The following is a 17381-nucleotide window of genomic DNA, read 5'->3' on the forward strand; positions in this document are numbered from 1 at the left end:
GGCCGGCGGTGACGCGGCGGAGGTGACGCGCGGGGCGGTGGTACCGGGGCGCTCGGCGCTGTCTCCTTGTCCCCATCACGGCTCCCGCTCGGCCCCCCCGCGCCGCCATGTCCGCGCCCGGCAGCGGCGGCGACTTCGGGAACCCGCTCAGGAAGTTCAAGCTCGTCTTCCTGGGCGAGCAGAGCGGTGAGCGCCGGGCCGGGCCCGGGCGGAACCGGGAGGGGCCGTGCGGGGCGGGGGCAGCGCCCGGGGCCGAGGCCGCGCCGTGCCCGGCGTGGGGGACGCGCTCCGGGGAGGGGCGGCCCGGCCTGAGGCCTCGGCGGGCGGGGCCCGGGGCTGCGTTCGCGGCCCTTCCCATCACCCAGGGCTGCGTTCCCGGCCCTTCCCATCGCTCGGGGCTGCGTTCCCGGCCCTTCCCATCGCCCGGGGCTCCGTTCCGCCCTCCCGGGCCCGCAGTGCGCCCGCAGCCCGGGCGGGGAGGCGGCCCCAGAGCTGCGGGGGCTCCCGGCGGCTGCGCTGCCCCCCTGGCCGCGGCCTCCTTCTCTCCCTCCCTCCCTCGCAGCCCGGGGTTTTGTTTTGCCTCAAAGGGCCTCCCTTTTGTGCCCCTTCCCCGGGAGCGGGTGGATGAGTTGTGTGTTTTCCCCGGGATCGTGGTGTTTTCTCGCTGGGAGTGTCCAAGGCCCGTTGGACAGGGCTGGGAGCAGCCTGGGCTGTGGAAGGTGTCCCTGCCCACGGCACGGGTGGGACTGATGATCTTTGAGGTCCCTTCCAACCCAAATCATCGTGGGGTTATTGCTCCTCACCTTTTCCTCGAGCCTTGAACTGGAAGTCTTGGAGGGATTTCCAGAAGTTTTCTGATTTCCCAGCCTTTCCAATGCAGAATTGACATTGCTGCTGATAGACGTTTGTCTAATCTGTTTTTAACCCTCTCCAGTGTTTCCAATTTCACAACCTTTTTAGGCAATTTATTCCTCTTTCCTCTTCCATCCATGTCCTTTGAATTTTTCTTGGCTTCCTCCAGCTTCCTGAACCAGAATTGGAGCTTTATCTCTCTTTTTCACTTCTTATCAGTTCTGCACTTTATCTTGTGATGATATTGGGAGATATAAATGTAAAGTTTTGAAACAAACCACCAGAGTTTGCTCTGTATTCAAAATCTTGTTACAAAGGAGAGATGGGAGTGTGGAATATTGCATTTCCACGCAGCCAGAGGCAGCAGAACAGCATCTGGGATATCACCTGCTTTGTTTTGATGTTTGTGTCCCAGACTTGGGGATTACATAAGGAGCAGAACAGGGTAACAAAGCAGATTTATTGCTTGCCCAAAGCCAACAACGGGTTCTTTGTTATCAACACACCTGATTTGAGGGCCAGGTTATCTCCATGATTAAGTTTGGACCTGCAGAGATTGATCTGCCTCTGTCATTTTGGGGCTGAAATTTCCAGCTGGCTGTTTCCCAGGGAGGTGTAGCTGGAATGGCCTGAGATTGGCAGCTGCTCTCACATCAGTGCCACTCCCAAAGCAGTGCTATTTTTTTTTTCCCCACTGCTGCTTGAAAGTAATTTTTCTCTTCTCTTGTAGTTGGGAAGACCTCCCTGATCACCAGGTTTATGTATGACAGTTTTGACAATACTTACCAGGTATGTGATAGTATTTATTTGCTTTTTTAATATATTTATATTAATGAATCCATGCCCTGCTGTTCAAATGGATGCCTGGGAGCCCATTTCTCCATGAGATGTCAGTTCAAGATCAGATAATGGGTTAAAATGTGCTGTGAAATGGTAAATCAAAGCATCCAGTGTGATGTCAGGAAGTGCAGTGTCCAGAAAGAAGCAAGATTTAGATCCCCTTTGGATGTGGGATAGATCCTGTGAGAAGCCTTGAGGAAAATGGGGAGAATGTTGTTTTATGGTCAGGATTTCTGGTGCTGGATATGGGAGCCTCAGGAAATGGAGAATGAATAAAAATCCAACATCTTCTGACATTCTTAGTCTCTGTTATCTTTAGAGCTTCCATTTCAGAAGAGTTGAGTCTGGAGTGTGTAGATGGATCTGCCAGAAGTCAGCTTGGTATATTTTGTCTCTCAATTTTTTTATTACTATTTTTTGACTAAAGGACTAAAGATAGGAAAAGCCAGGGAAGTCTTGGCAGGCAAAGAGGGGGGTGGGGATGAAGAGGCTGCAGATGAAAAGCAGAAGATGTGTAAGAGGCCTGAAGGTTTGGGGAAGAATTAATTGCATCAAAGGCACTCAGAAATATTTCATGGAAATATCAAATACCTGTAAAGCAGATGAGATTAGGGTTTTATCTTTTAATTCAGCCTGGAAGAGTTGCTGGGTTAGATTGGGGTGATGGGAAGTCAAAGACAAGTCACTCACTGGAACTGGATCCTCTTGTGCTTCCTGTGTTTTTTCTTCTCCTGTGCTCCCTTTCTTTTCCTGACTCTTGTAAGATGCTCTCATAGATTTATTTATTACTTGTTGTAGTTGTTATAAACCATGGCCTGGTTGGAAAATTGACCTCCCAGAAATAAATTCTCCCTGCCAAAACTGACTGTGTTGCTCTTTACAATTATCCAATGGTACACATTCAGCTGTGAGTGTTAAGAATGGGGATAATCTGCCTAAAACACTCAAATCTGGTACATCAGGAGCTCTCTCCTCTTTCCTGGGGTTCTGATGAGCTGGGACAGCTCCTTGATTGAAGTGCCTGGGAGTGCACCTAACTTAGTGCTTTATTTCAAATGCCTTTGTGCTGGAATTGCTGTAGCAGTGGGAATGGGAGTGGATGCAGACCTGCCTGGGAAATGAAGCTGCTGAATGTCACTGGAAGGGAAGCACATTCTGAAGTGGAAAGGCCTGGATAAAAATGGCTTTTTAGCTTTCAGCTGCCCATATTTTATACACCTCGTTTGTTCTACCTTTTGGGTATTTCTACCAAGATAATTCTTACCAGACTGAATTGGGGCAGGCCAGAAGGAGCTGCCAGCTCAGATACAATCTGTGTGGAGATGCAGGAATGTCTGAGGTTAAAATCCAGACTCAGAGGTTCTTGTGGAGCTGAGAAGTGTTGAGGAATGCTGTGAAAAGCAGCTGGTGCAGTTCCTCAGATTGCTTTTTCATCACCTCAATTGAAGGCAAATCACTTCACCAGCTTCATAACAAGTTTGTGAACATTTGTGAGAATTTGTGCAGCAAGGGGATGCTGGAAGGCAAGTCACAGCTCCTAATGCTTCTCCTCTTTCCAGGCAACCATTGGAATTGATTTCCTGTCCAAAACAATGTACCTGGAGGACCGCACGGTGAGTGGGGCAGGGCTGGGGTGGCTGGGAGGGCTCTCTCCCCTGGCCCTTCCTCCAGCAGCTGCTGCAATCCCCCAGCAGCCTCCAGAGAGCCAGCCTGGGCTGAATCCCATCACTGGTACAAGATCTGGTACCTCTATCAGGAAGTCCAAATCTTCCATGGAAAATTTTGGGCCAGATAATGGCCACGTCCCAGGGAATGTGCTGCCTTTGTATGCACCTCCTTTAGGTGCAGTTTGCTCCCTGAATTTGCAGCTCTGCCTCTGGGATTGTCAGGATGAAAAGGGCTGAGCAGACCTCAGGTAGCACAGAATATGCTGAGCTGGAAAGGACCCACGTGGCTCATGCAGTGCAGCTCCTGAAGCCAATAAAAAGCCAAGGAAGGAGTTGGTGTTCCAAGTCTTGATGTCCTTCATGATTAGACCTCATTCCTCCTCCTAGGAAGTTCTTGTGGTAACACAGCTCTGAGCACCTGCAGTAAAGCAATTTGGGATTTAGCCTGCACAAGATTCCTGTTTGCACAGAGACCTCTCACTCCCTTCTCCTGGATTTCCTCTCAGTATTTGTGGGTTTGCTCATGTTTTGCCAGTGTTTGCCTTGTTCCCATTTTCCTGCTGTGTGAGGAGTGTGACAGAGCTGTGGGGGGCAGGGAGCACTTCTGTGTGGAGCTTTGGGCCTGCTGCTTCCAAAGAAGTCTCTTCCCATTGTGTGTGCTGAATTTCCTGAGAATTTCTCTGCCATTTTAACAATGATTCCCTCTTAGAAAAGCCCCTTTTTAATGTTGGTTTAAGGCAAAGATCCTGGGAATGCTGCTGGACACCTGTGGATGACTTTGTGCTGTTATAGTGATGTGGGTTCCTCATGGTTGTGTAAGTCAGGATGTCGTTCACCTGCTGCTCTGCTATCCAGAAAATCCCATTTTCCTCCCAGTGTTGGAATGCTGTGAGCTTTCCTGGTTATGTAAGTGGTTCACAGAGCCCATAAAGCCTGTTCAGATAACAGAGGTGTGGAGTGTAGATAAGAGGAGGGACAGATACAAGCAAACAAGCCGAGAAAATTCAGACACTGGAATAGTTTCTCAGATGTGGTTAATGCTGGATTTTGCAACAGGCTTTGATTTCTGGGCTGGAAATGAGCAATGCTGAGCCTCCAGCTGGGATGTGTGCTTTGGTGAATTTGATATGGCCTTGCAGCAAAAGCCAGCAGAAGGAATCCTCATCCCTGGAAGGGTCCAAGGCTGGGTTGGACAGGGTTTGAACCAAGCGGGATACTGGAAATGTCCCTGCCCATGGCAGGGGTGGAATGAGATGAGCTTTAAAATCCCATCCAACCCAAAACCATTCTGGGATTCCATGAAATACATGTGGAATTTGGTTCTCTAAAACCATCTCCCAGGAAGGGCAGCTGTGTGACATTGCCAGCATTGGGATGTGAGGCATTCAGTGAGCTGGAGCCACCTGAAGCCCCATCCTCAGTCCTGGCTGTCAGGAGCCACCTCCATGTGCCAGTTCCCCTCATTCCTGACAGACTGAGCAGTTCCTCCTCCTCTGTGTGTCCATGTCCTCCCAGCCTTGTGCGAGTGCAGTGCAGGAGATGCCAGCCTGCAGGGTGGTTGCTCTTGGGGCTTCCACCACCTCTGCTCTTCCACTGGGATCATCCAGGCTGGGCTGAGGGGGTCCTTAGGGTCAGGAGTCCCACATCTGGCCAGCTGCTTGTGGGGCTGTTCTGGCAGGGTCCCTGAGGCCTGGCTGTGCATTTTCCTTGTTAGCTGGTGCCATGAGGAGGATTTAGGGCTCTCCCAGTTTCTGGTGTTGGAATGTGTGAGATATTCCTGGGTGTGTGGAGGGAGGGATGTTCCCAGACCTCGGGAAGTGCCGCTGCCTCTTTTCACATTTCTGTTCCGTTTGAACTTTCCTTTTGTTGCCTTAGTTTTGCTTTGCAACTTATTTTTCTTTATTTATTTTGATTTCACTTGAGTTTTGGTTTTGTTCTCCATTTTCCTGCTGTTCCCCTTCCCCTTGCCCTGCACTTTTCCATTTCCCAGATCAGGCTGCAGCTGTGGGACACAGCCGGCCAGGAGAGGTTCCTCATTCCCAGCTCCATCCGTGACTGCTGTGGCTCTCATTGTCTTTGACATCACAAGTAGGTATGGAGCCCAGGCTCTGCAGGGACCTTGCTTTTAACACATTTCTTACTCTGGAAGTGGTGGTGGTACCCAAAAAGAGCTAAAATAGCCCATCAGCCACCTGTGGGTGTTGGCAGGGATTGGGAATTCTGTGTCTGTGCTGGTTGTTGGTAGCCTTTGCAAAGCTTTACTGTTTTTCTGTTTTGTTTTTCTTTTTTTAATTTTTCTAACTTCCAAAAATTTTTTTTTTTCATTTCTGGATAAGGAGAGAGGTTATACAAGTAACAGCTTCAGGTGCAAAGCAAAGGAGCATTGTCAGAGTAGGTAAAACAAAACAGGACCCTTTTAAACAGAAGCTGTGGAGTGACTTAGGAGGATTCAAGATTCCCATTTTGTTGGAAAAGAGACCTGGAGACTCACGAGAGAGCTTTTGAAAGAGGAGAGATGCAACAACCACAATTTCTAAAGAACAAACAAGCTTAGAGGGAAATTCTCTGTAACTCTTGACATGCATGTTTTAATACAAGATAGGGAGTTATGAAGAGAATTATTTCATTGTAACTCCTTGTTATTGATTCCACTTGATCTGGTGGGGGGTTTGTTAATCTACAGTATCAAGATTTATATGAATTTCAGTAAAGAAAGCAGCACAGGTGGAAAAAATAAAAGCTCTGGCCGAGCTTTATTCTGTTACAAACAAGTTTAGAGTGAGGTGTTTGTTTTGCTCTGCTAGGCTGAAGTGCTTAACAAATAATAGGCTGTGATTTATCCTCAGTATTCAGGGCAAATAATTTCCTGGTATTTCTCCCAGAGAAGTCCTGGGGAATTTGTGGTTTGGTGCAAATGGTGTCAGACTGGCCTGTTTGGGGAGCACAGAAATGTGCAGGTGATGGCCTGTGCTGAGGCAGGGGGGCAGGATGCACAGCTTGCCATCATTTTCCCCACTGTGCAGGTACAGGATGCTGTTTGTCCAAGCAGCTGGAAACATTTTGCCAGTCCAGGCTGTTCTTAACAGCTCCCAGCCATGTCTGAAGAAATTAGGTGACAGCTGATCTCATAATTCTTCAGTAACAGACTGATCTTTGCAGATAATTTCATTTTTTCACCGTTCTTAGTGACTGAGAGGTTTAAAGTTTTCTTGTGTTGCAGCAGGGACATGCCCAGGTACTTGTGGGGGCACAAGGAAATTGTTTAGCTATTGTTGATGTGCTGGACATCCCAAAATGCAGGTGGAGAGATCCACGAGGGGAGTCCATACTCAGCTCAGGCCCTTCTGTAGGTTGTTCCTAAGGAAGGCTGGGCTCATTCCTGGTGTCCCACAGTGGTTATTTGTATTTTCCCTTCCAAAATGGGTGCACACAAACCTGGACTTGTAGAAATGCAGGAAACCTGGGTCACTTCAGGGGGGTGTCTGTGTGGTAGCTGGTCACTGGAGACCTTCCCTCAAATAACTTTACCCTGCACAAATCACAAATTAAACAAATTTATAAAATTAAATAAATGTAACTAATTAAATAAATTACCTGGGCCAGCTCTGTGATACTTTCTCCGGTTGCCTTTTGCTGTGAGTCTGAAGGTTTGGGGTGGTTCAGTCACCACCTGGGTGAATGTTCATGGGGAGTATTCCAGTGTAGCAGCAGTGTCCAGGGAGGGTGTGGAAGGGATCAGCCTGATCTTCCAGCTCTGCTGTGACACTGCCCAGGTGCTCCCACTTTGTCACCCTGCGGTTCCTGGCATAGGGAAGAGCCCTGACTTCTGCTCCTGTAATCAAGTCTGCCGTCAAAATGAAGCAAGAGCTAATTGCTTTAACTATAAACCCTAATCTTCCTTAAGCCCCAGGGCATCAGCTCGACATTCCCTGATGGAGATAAGGTGTTGTTTTGAATCTGACTGCAGGCCTGTGCTCTGTCAGCTTCTCTTCCTCTTCTAAACAAGCAGTGATTGGTCCTGAAGAAGCTGCTTTTTCCTTGATGAGCTGCTTCATTAACCAGTGCTCTGCCTCCCTGCTGGGATTATTTGTGGCTGTAAACTGGGAACCAGTGGGTGCCTCCAGAAAGCTGTTGGGAAGGAGGAGCAATCCTGTGTTCAGGCACTGTGGGGTGAAGGAAAAGGACTCCCAGTGTGGAAAGCTTTTTGTTTGGGGTGTTTGGGGAGTTTTTGAGCAGTGCTGGTTCAGCCAGGCAGGTCCCAGACCTTGGAGCTGTCATATATAATAATATATAATAATAACAGTTTGTGTTTGGGGTCAAACTCTTCCAGCATTTTTGTGACTCCTGTGCTGCTCTGCTAGGGAGAACCCAATACCCTTTGCACCACCTGAACCCTGCTTTCATTTCTGCTGGAATTTCAGTTATCATTGCTTCAAATATCCCATGAAAATCCCCACTGCCACCACATGGATGCTCCATGCTGGAGGTGGGATGCTGTTCTCCTGCCTGGTGTCTGTCCTGGGGGAATTGCCCCAAAAGCTTTGATCAGAGATGCTCCAGGCTATGAGTCCTGTGGAGATCCCATCCATAATCCTGGGAAATCAGTGCTGGACTGTTGGCTACCCCCAGTAACGAGGTGGGAGCCAAACCCTGGAGATGTTTGGGAGTAGCAGGATCTCTGGGCAGGCAGAGGAGGGAATTAAAGCACTTCACAAACAGATCCTGGAAACAGCTCTGCTGGGGTTGGATTTGGGGCGAGATGGCAAGCTCAGCTCAGCTGCTGAGGTTGGGTGTGGAAGTGTCTTTTTCCCTAAAGGGTTTTCCTGCTCTCTCTCCTCCTTGGTGGGCCGGGCTGGCCCCAGCAGGTGCGGCTGCAGCTCTGGGACACGGCGGGGCAGGAGCGGTTCCGCAGCCTCATCCCCAGCTACATCCGCGACTCCACCATCGCCGTCGTGGTCTATGACATCACAAGTGAGTGCTGGCAGCTCTGCTGTGTCCTTTAGAAACACCCCACACAAGCAGAACTGAGAAGTTCCAGCCACAAGTTCTGCAAAAGCATCATTAAAATCAGAGATGTTTTCACGCCTTCCTTGTTTTTCTGTCTGGGCGGGAAGTAATTGATGTGGGGCGGGGAGGTTTGGAGAAACACCTGTATAGGAATGTGCCCCGTGTTGATGGAGTGACAAAACTCTCTGTGGTCCCCTCAAAAAGCAAAGAAGCCCAGAGGTTTCTCTCCTCGATTAGGTGAAAAAGCCACCTCATAAGTCTAAAGGACTTCACCTCAAACTTAATGATAGCTAATTAGATTGGATTATCTAATCTATCAAAAAGTCCCACCTAAGCAATTTAGCAGAAAAAGAAGTGAACAAAGAAACTCATCACTTTTGTGAAGGGTTTTGCCAAAAGCAAAGATCTCCTGCACCTAGCTCAGTTTTTCTCTGTTTATTTTGCCTTTTATTAAACCTTTTTGTTTCCAACACTGCAACAGAAGCCGTCCTGCCTCCAAAAGTAGCTGAGCTATCTTAAGTGTATTATAGACCTCTGAAAGTTTATTAGACCTAACTCAAAAAAAAAACCACTTTTAACACACCTGAGTACAAGTGAAGCATTTTCCCTGTCATGAAGGAGTTTTATCCTCAGCTTTGCTATTTCATCCTTCCCTGCAGACTTGAATTCTTTCCAGCAAACCTCCAAGTGGATCGATGACGTCAGGACAGAGCGAGGCAGTGACGTCATCATCATGTTGGTGGGGAACAAAACCGACCTGGCAGACAAGAGGTAACAGGGGACCCTGGGCCCTGCTGCCCTGCCCAGAGCCACCAGGGACTACTGGGGCCAGGCTGGGCTTTAAGCAAGGCTTAGTTTTAAACACAACATCGTTTGCTTGTCAGGAAATTCTCATTTCTGCTTTCAGCAAAAGTTATTCCCTTTGCTGTCCAACAAATAGTTTAAAACAAACTCGCCGAAAAAAATTGCTGAAGTGGTTCTGCACCATTATCTCAGTGGGGTATTTTGTCTGATTTTTCCTTTTCACACTGAGGTAAAGGCTAAAAGCTGCCTGTGAAAGCAAGGAAATCAGCTGGTTTTCACTGTTTTCCACTAATTTCCCTCACTCTCTCTGCACATGCAGCTGGAAGTTCATGGCACAATTTCTCCTCGTTAAGAAGCAGCAAAAACTTCTGTAGGATTGATCTAAAAGTATTCATTTCTCTGAGTATAAATTTCATGTCATACATAACACAAACTGAGCTTGTGGATGTGTGAAAGGAAAACCAAATCAGCAAAACCCAAACTTCCCCAAAAGAGAGACCCAAGAATTTGATTAGATTCCTAAAATGACACAGATTAATGTTTTGGGAGGTGCCATAAAGCATTTGCCTTTAAAACTCTTAATTCTACAGCACATGACTTAAAACAACCAATGTAATGAGCTCTTAGAAGAGCACAGGCTTTACTTTGTGTTCCTATTTCAAATCCTTCTCTGGATTGTTGATTTAACAAGGATTTTGTTGAATATTTTCAGAGATTTTTGTTCCTTAGGAAAGTGTCAGGGGCAGTGTAGATAAGGGAAGGGTTTTATTGTAATGGGTGGCGCCAGGGGCAGTTGACAAAGGGAAGGTGGAGTGAACCAGGCAGTTCCAGTCCTTCCAAATGAAACATCCTCAACATCCCAGAAATGTGGGCTTTGGCTGTCAGGGGATGTGCCAGGGCTTGAAGCCACAGGGGGATTTTGATCTGATGCACAGAAAATCACCTCAGGAAGGTAGAACTGGGAAACACCTGGATCTCACAGCAAAATAAACCCTTAAAATATCAAGTTCTTGTGCTTTGGCTGTTCACAAGATTTTCCTGATCAGAGGAGAACAATTTATAGATTAAATTAATGCTTTCTCAGCAAAATCTCGGCTTTTATTTGAATATCAGTTTACTCTGTTTCTTGGGATGATGGGCAGAGTGATGTGAGTGTTCCATTGTGGGGCATTCCCACATTTTTAATTCTAGTCCCTGCTTTGCTCACTCCTGCAGTTACACATCCCTTTACCATGTGTTGTGATGTGGATTTTCTCCTGTCATTCTGGTGGTTTTGTGTCCCAACATCCCCAACATCCCTGGCTGTTTGCCCTACAGGTTTTTAGTTTTCATGCCCAGCAGGAAAAGCAGGGATAATTCCATTTGACTTTTCCCACTTCACTGGGAAGCATTTTGAGCTGTCCCATGCCTTGCACTTTGGAAATATTCCTAAAACTTGCTGCTTACAATACAGGAATACAATAAAAACATGTACAATTCATTTTGCATAAGATTCCATGTGTGATGAACTCATGATCTGTCCCTGAAATCGTTCACAAAAGCAAAATCCAAGATGTTGTCCCTGAGCCAGCTCTGGATTTTGACCACTGAGCCTCTCCCAAGCCCTCCTGGCAGCTGGGAATGGCTGCAGCTCCCTGACTGAACTACCTGGCATTTCTAATTCCTCCCAGAATCCAGTTTCATGTGAAGCTGGAAAGGCCAGTGGGATCATTTCAGCCTTGGAGTATTTCCTGATGGTGCACAACAGCTGGCCCAGCACTGCTGGAAGAATTAAAAATACCACAAAAATTGTTTGAAGCTGCTACAGCTGAAGTTCCTGCAGCACTGGAAATTCTCATTTTGGCAGCTGAATGTGACAGGAGTCCTGGTGTGGGCTGGAATTTGGAATGATGGGGAAGGGAATATCCAGGTGTCAGTGACAGGAGCTGCCTTGCCTTGCTTTTCAAAGGACCTTGGGGTTTTGTGAGGCTGAAATTCTGGGCCTGTAAAGGCTGGGCAAAGCCACCTTTGGTGTCACAGAGGTGACATATTTTTTTTTAAGGCAGAATACAGGGAAGCCATTCATCCTCTGATAAAAAAAAACAGGGATGAGGCAGGTTCTGAGGCCAAAAAGCAGCACTAAAAATAGCCCTGTTCCTGTTCAGTGCAGCCTGGTAAGTTTTTCATTCCACTCAATGTTGCTTCAGTTGGTGGCTGGGTTTTTTTGTTGTTTTTTCTTTCTCCCTGCAGTTTTTTTTCTCTCATTTTTGGACTCTTTTGCTTTGGTTTGGTTTTTGTGCTTTGTGTGATTTGTTCTCATTACTGGAGACAGGTTTCTGTAGAGGAGGGAGAGAGAAAAGCCCAGGAGCTGAATGTGCTGTGTGTTGAAAGCAGTGCTAAAGCAGGACTTAAAGGGACACAGAGGGGCAGTTCCAGGTGCTTGTCCCCAAGCTGCTGCACTGTCCCTGCTGCTGGAACCTTTGTGTCACCTCACAGCATTCCCTCTGTCAGATTTGGGAAACTCGCTCAGTATGGGGATTTTCCTGGCCTGGAATGCTGTGGATGAGGCTCAGGTGTTGTGCACAGGCTTCATCCTGTGCTGCTCATCTGCCACAACTCCAGGGGTTCCTGGGGAGCTTCCCTGAGGTGTTTTCACTCCCAGCTGGAAGACTTGGGGGTGATGAAGCCTCCAGGGTCCTGAGGTGGGCTGAACCCTCTTGGAAGGGGAGCAGCAGCCCACTGCCAGCCATCTCTGACTTTTCCTTCTGTTCCTTCTGTCTCCTTTCCACCTTTGTGCAGGCAAATCACCACAGAGGAAGGGGAACAGAGAGCCAAAGAGCTGAATGTGATGTTCATTGAGACCAGTGCAAAGACTGGCTACAATGTGAAACAGGTAAAACATGCAGGCTGTGTTCTCAGTCAGGAATTCACTGCTCTGGGCCTGCTCCAGGGTGGATTTGGGATCCTGCAGGAATTTCCTTGTGTTTAATGCCAGCCCCTGAGATGTTTCTTGGTTTGTGTAGTGCAAGCTCCTTTCCTGTTGAGTTAATGATTCCCTGTCAAAGCTAAACCTTGAAACAAAGGAGGACTCACTCCAGAATGTGCTGAGGGATGGGAAAGGGGGAAAATCATTGTTTTGTGTAGCCAGTCAGCTGGAATTTGGTTTGGTTTGGTTCACAGTCAATGCACTGCTTGCTGAAATCACTGCTGACATCAGTGGGAGAATTGTTTCTGCTGATGCACTGGAGTAGAAGTTCCACCTTCTCTTTGCCAGCCAAAGAATCTTGAAATATTTTAGGGGAATTGAGGTTGGAAGGGATCCCTGGAAATTATCCCTTCCAGCCCTCCTGCTCAGAGCAGGCTGCCCAGAGCTGACTCCAGCTGAGTTTGGAATATCTCAAAGGATAGAAACTGTCCAGTGCCAGTGTTTGATCAACCAAACAGCAAAACAACCTTTACATTTTCATTTTAAGCAGAATTTCTCAGATTCCTGCTTGTGCACTTTGCTTCTTGCTTGTGATTCCCTCTCCACTGGTTCAGGGATTGTTCTGGATATCCCAGAGCTTGGAATAAGGAGCTGTGGGCTCTGGAGGAGATTGCGAAACATCCTCAGGGGTTTGCTGCACACCAGCAGCTTGGTACAGCCCCACAGTGGGACTGGGAGGCTTTGGGCTCAGTTTTTTGGCTGTTCTGGGTTGAAGCATCTTTAGTGGTGGATTTTGACTCCTGTTGCCTTCTTTGCCTGGTGTTTGTGAAGAGAGCTGGGATGTGAAGCTGCAAACCCCAGCACCTCACTGGGACCTTGGTTCTGCAAGGAACCCTTTGAGGGGTGGCTGAGAGGAAAATCAGAGCAGCAGGGATTGCTCTGGGGTTTGATGCAGAGAGTTCAGCAGCCTGGCAGTGTCTGTGCTCCAAACATTGAGTGAGGAATGCTGCAAAACCATTTTCCAGGTTTTCTGGGGATAGCGGAGCCCTTCCCAGTGCAAGTGCAGCTCCCTGGAACCAGCAGTTCTGCTGAGGAATGGCTCTTTGGCAGCAGGGCTGATCTGAAGGGCTGGGCTCTGAAAGCTCTGTTGTTCCACAGAGGAATATTCAGTGCCAGCTGAGTGATCAGAAATCCCCAAATGTGCACCCTTTGTGCACAAGCAGAGGCTGAGCATGGTAAATGATGTTCAGTAAGTGCAGGAGGGAGTTCCATGAATCCCTGGAAGAATGTTACTAATTAATTCCACGTTCTCTTCAAGCAGGAACAGGTAAAATAAAACTGGTTTTTTGTAGGCATTGAATAAGTTCTTTGAGTTCTTTAAAACCTGTTAAATTTCCTACATAAAATTCTTGTGGCATTTTTGATCACTGCTCTGCCTGTTAAAGGACCCACTTAAGGAATTTGTACAGCTCAGAGTCTTGCTGTAAAACAGTGTTTCTAACAGGAACTTGTTTCTGACAAACCTTGAGCTTCTCCCTTGCTTCTTTCCAGCTTTTCCGCCGTGTGGCTGCTGCCTTACCTGGGATGGACAGCACACCAGAGAAGAGCAAAGAAGACAGTATCCTTGTTTTCCTTGGAATTAGGCAATTATCTGGTGTTAAATTTGCCTTACTGACTTTCTTTGGCACATTGTGGGGATGGGCCTTGCTGGGGTGTGCAGGGATTTGACTGAAGCAGGGCATAGAGCTGTTGGACTGTGAGCAGAGGGATGGAGCAGCTCTGCCATGAGGAAAGGTTGGGACAATTGGGATTGTTCAGGCTGGAGAAGAGAAGCTTTGGGGTGACCTAATTCAGGCCTTCAGGACCTGAAGAAGCCAAAAAGAAAAATGGAAAGGGAATATTTGCAATGGCTTGGGGTGACAGGACAAGGGGGAATGGCTTCCCACTGCCACAGGGTTGGATGGGATATTGGGAAGGAATCCTTCCCTGTGAGGGTGGTGTGGACCAGGTTACCCAGAGAAGCTGTGGCTGCCACGGATCCCTGGAAGTGTCCAAGGCCAGGGCTTGGAGCAAGCTGGACTAGTGGAAGGTGTCCCTGCCCATGGCAGGGGGTGGCACTGAGTGATCTTTAAGGTCCCCTGCAACCCAAGCATTGTACAACCCTGTTTGTGGGCCAGATATAAATGTACACAACTAATGGCCAGCACAAGTTTTGCTTCTCCACTGGAACTGAGGCTGGAATTTCCACATTTTAGAACACCAGACTTTGTTACTCTTTTTGCCCATCCTCTGAGACGTCTCACCACGTTCCTGGCTTTGCCTGTGCAGACACCCCAAACAACCCTTCCAAACCCTGTCCTGGGTGATTCCTTGACTGTGCCTGCAGTGATTGACATCAAACTAGAGAAGCCCCCCGAGCAGCCAGTGACGGAGAGCGGCTGCTCCTGCTAACGGCCCTGCGGCAGCGGCAGCCCCGGCGGCCGGGCTGGAGAACATCGCGCTCATCGCCCCCGGGGCTGCCAAACCATCCCCAAGCGAGCAATGAACCCCTGGGTACTGGTGGGGAGCAGCCCCAGCTCCCCTCTCACTGCATGGTTTGAGCCCTGAGTGCAGAATGAGTGTCCTGTCTTTTGAGTTTATTTTTTTATGTTGTTGCACTTTGGCACCACGGTGCCCTTCACACTTTCTCTCTTTCTCTCTCTCTCTCTTCCTCCCTCCCTTTCTCCCCCTGTTCCCACCTGGAGCCTCCCTGCTCAGATGTATCTTGTGAATGCCATGGAAAAGCTGCCGAGTTAGGGAAGACAAAAATGAAGCTTTGGGGGGGTGGGTTCTCTGCCTTCCCTCCTGCCTTGCATCCTCCCCCTGCCTTCTCCAGCCCCCTGTCCTGCATCCCCACTTCCTCTGGTGAAAGGCTGCTCCTTAAACTTAAACCAGTCACTTGGACTTGCCTTTTTGGACTCTGCAGGTTCCCAGGCTTTGCTTCCCGCAGGGCCCATGAGCTCTCTGGTTTCTCCTTTCTGTGGATGACCCTGGCTAACTCTTGCTCACCACTTCCCAGTTTTGCCCCTGGAGTCACACAGGCCCTGGAAAGCCCCAGACTCTGAGAGCTTTGGCCTTGTTGCTCCCATTTGTGTGGCAGGGACATCCCAGAGCCTGCTGGAATCTCCTCCCATCCAGAGGATGTTGGTGAGTGTTGGCTGCACGAGGGACCAGAGGCTTTGCAGCCCGAGGCTGGGTGGGGAGAGATCCTCAGGGATTCTGGAAGCAAACAGTGACCTGGAATCCATCACTGCAGGGGCAATACCTGCCCTGGGAGTCATGGATGCTCCTCAGGCTCCTTCCCTGATCTCCATTCTCCTGTTCTCTGTCATGGGAGCTGCTTCGTGCAGAGCAGGAGAGCCACAGCAGAGGGAAGGGCAACATTCCACTCTCATTCCCAGGTTGCTGCTTGATGGAATCATTCCCATTGCCTCTGCCCTTGGAGCAGAGCTCTGGGGTGGGACCAGCAGCCAGTTCACTCCTGGAGGAGTTTTAACCTTTGCCAAAGCTGAGGGGAGCAGTGGCAGGGAATTCCTGTCACAGTGGGTGGAGGATTGGAGGATGGGATGCTGCTGAAGGGAATTCTGGTGTCACTCCCCAGCCTTGGAGGTTGGGAGCTGCCTCCTTTCCCTCAGCCCCTGGTTTTGAATTAATTCATAGAGCTTTTCAGAGATTTCCTGGGGTTTTGGGTCCACAAAAAGTTGGCAGAGAGGAGAATTCTGCTGTCCTTTCCCCACCTGGCCTGTGTGACACGGAGCAAGCTGTGGTAGGACAGTGAGCACAGTGTGACCACGGTGGGGGGGTCAGTGGCACTCCCTGCCCTCCCTTGGCAGGGTGTCCCTCAGTTCCTGACACCCGAGGAGGGGAAGGGACAGCCCTGGGCTGGGATGTGGCAGCCCTGGCCTGGCAGCAGCTCACTGAGGTCCCCAGAGTCCCCTCCCCTGGGCCAGCTGGCCGCAGGAGGAAGCTGGGATGCGAGTCCTGTCCCACCCCTCGGGAAGCTGATCCCATTCCCTGTACATAGCCCCTGTGGGAGTTGCTGGTGTCGGTGTCCGTGTCTGTAGAACAGGTGTTGCTGTCCCTGCCCTGGCAGCTCTGCTGTCCCTGTCCCTGCCCTGGCAGCTCTGCTGTCCCTCAGTGGCAGCTCTGCTGTCCCTGTCCCTGCCCTGGCAGCTCTGCTGTCCCTGTCCCTCCCTGGCAGCTCTGCTGTCCCTGTCCCTGCCCTGGCAGCTCTGCTGTCCCTCAGTGGCAGCTCTGCTGTCCCTGTCCCTCCCTGGCAGCTCTGCTGTCCCTTCGTGTTGTTCGAGTCACGGACCGGGGCGGGAGGGGGGAGACCCCAATTAGGGGCGGGGGGTAATTAGTGAATCCCATAGTTCCCTTCCCACTGTTTTTCTGGATGTGTTCCTGCCGTGTGTCCAGCCCCGCTGTCTTGTAGCTGTAGCGAGTAAGTGTGACTGTAACTCTGAGTAAGGACTGTGTGACACAGCCACAGTGTATCACTAAATAAATAAAGTTATTTCACCAACACCGAGCTCTCCTGCTGCCACGGCGGGCTGGGGGAAAAGAGGGGTTTGCTCTGAGCTGTGACATTGCTGTCCTGAGCTGGGATGGAGGAAAAGGAGAAAGATGAGGAGAAATGGAGGAAGAGGAGGAGGAAGGATGGAGAAGACAGCATGAAGGAAGGATAGAGGAGGAAGGATGAATGAGGAAGAAGGACAGGAGGAGAAGGGACAGAGGCGGAGGAATGGAGAAGGAAGGACAGAGGAGGGAAGGAGAAAGGATTTTTCTGATGTTGTTGCAAAATGTGGAATATGTAACAATGTTCTCAGGAGGTCTCTTCTTTGATATTTGATCTTTGTTACTTTCAAGCCTGATCAGCAAAAATTGAGATTTAATCCAAGAAATTGAGCAGGTAATGAGCTGGAAGTGATGTCCAGGTGTTGGAAGCTGTTGTGGGTGGAATTGCCTCATTGAGGGTTAGGGCTGGACAAGCTTGAATGATCTCAGCCCTGGGGGAGGTTACCAAAGCTTGGGAAGAAGGATCTCTCTCAATTTTGGGATAACAGGACCCTGTGCATGCAAGCGTGACTCTGAATGGAGCCCTCAGGTGAGTCCTGCCCTGCAACACCCCTGGGACTGATCCTGCTGCTCCAGCAAGACCTGCAGGACTCTGCCAGTGCTGCTTCCCTGCAGCCTGAACCCTTGGCAGTGCTCCCTTTGTCCCTGCAAGTGTCCAAGGCCAGGCTGGACAGGCCTTGGAGCAACCT

At 49.4% G+C, this 17381-nt stretch overlaps 1 protein-coding gene across 1 annotated transcript; it reads left to right on the forward strand.

Moving 5' to 3' along the window:
• The first annotated feature begins 7 nt into the window (after positions 1-7).
• LOC128945768 (ras-related protein Rab-6A-like) lies at positions 8-16641 on the forward strand. The gene is made up of 8 exons (XM_054289623.1): positions 8-186; positions 1583-1641; positions 3252-3305; positions 8225-8330; positions 9026-9137; positions 11949-12042; positions 13627-13693; positions 14462-16641. The coding sequence occupies exons 1-8, from the start codon at positions 108-110 to the stop codon at positions 14524-14526; spliced, it is 636 nt and encodes a 211-aa protein (XP_054145598.1). The 5' UTR covers positions 8-107; the 3' UTR covers positions 14527-16641.
• Positions 16642-17381: the final 740 nt, after the last annotated feature.

Source organism: Melozone crissalis, unplaced genomic scaffold (assembly GCF_028551555.1).
Source record: "Melozone crissalis strain CALT ecotype California unplaced genomic scaffold, PUWL_Pcris_2 ptg000068l_1, whole genome shotgun sequence".
Classification (NCBI taxonomy): domain Eukaryota; kingdom Metazoa; phylum Chordata; class Aves; order Passeriformes; family Passerellidae; genus Melozone; species Melozone crissalis.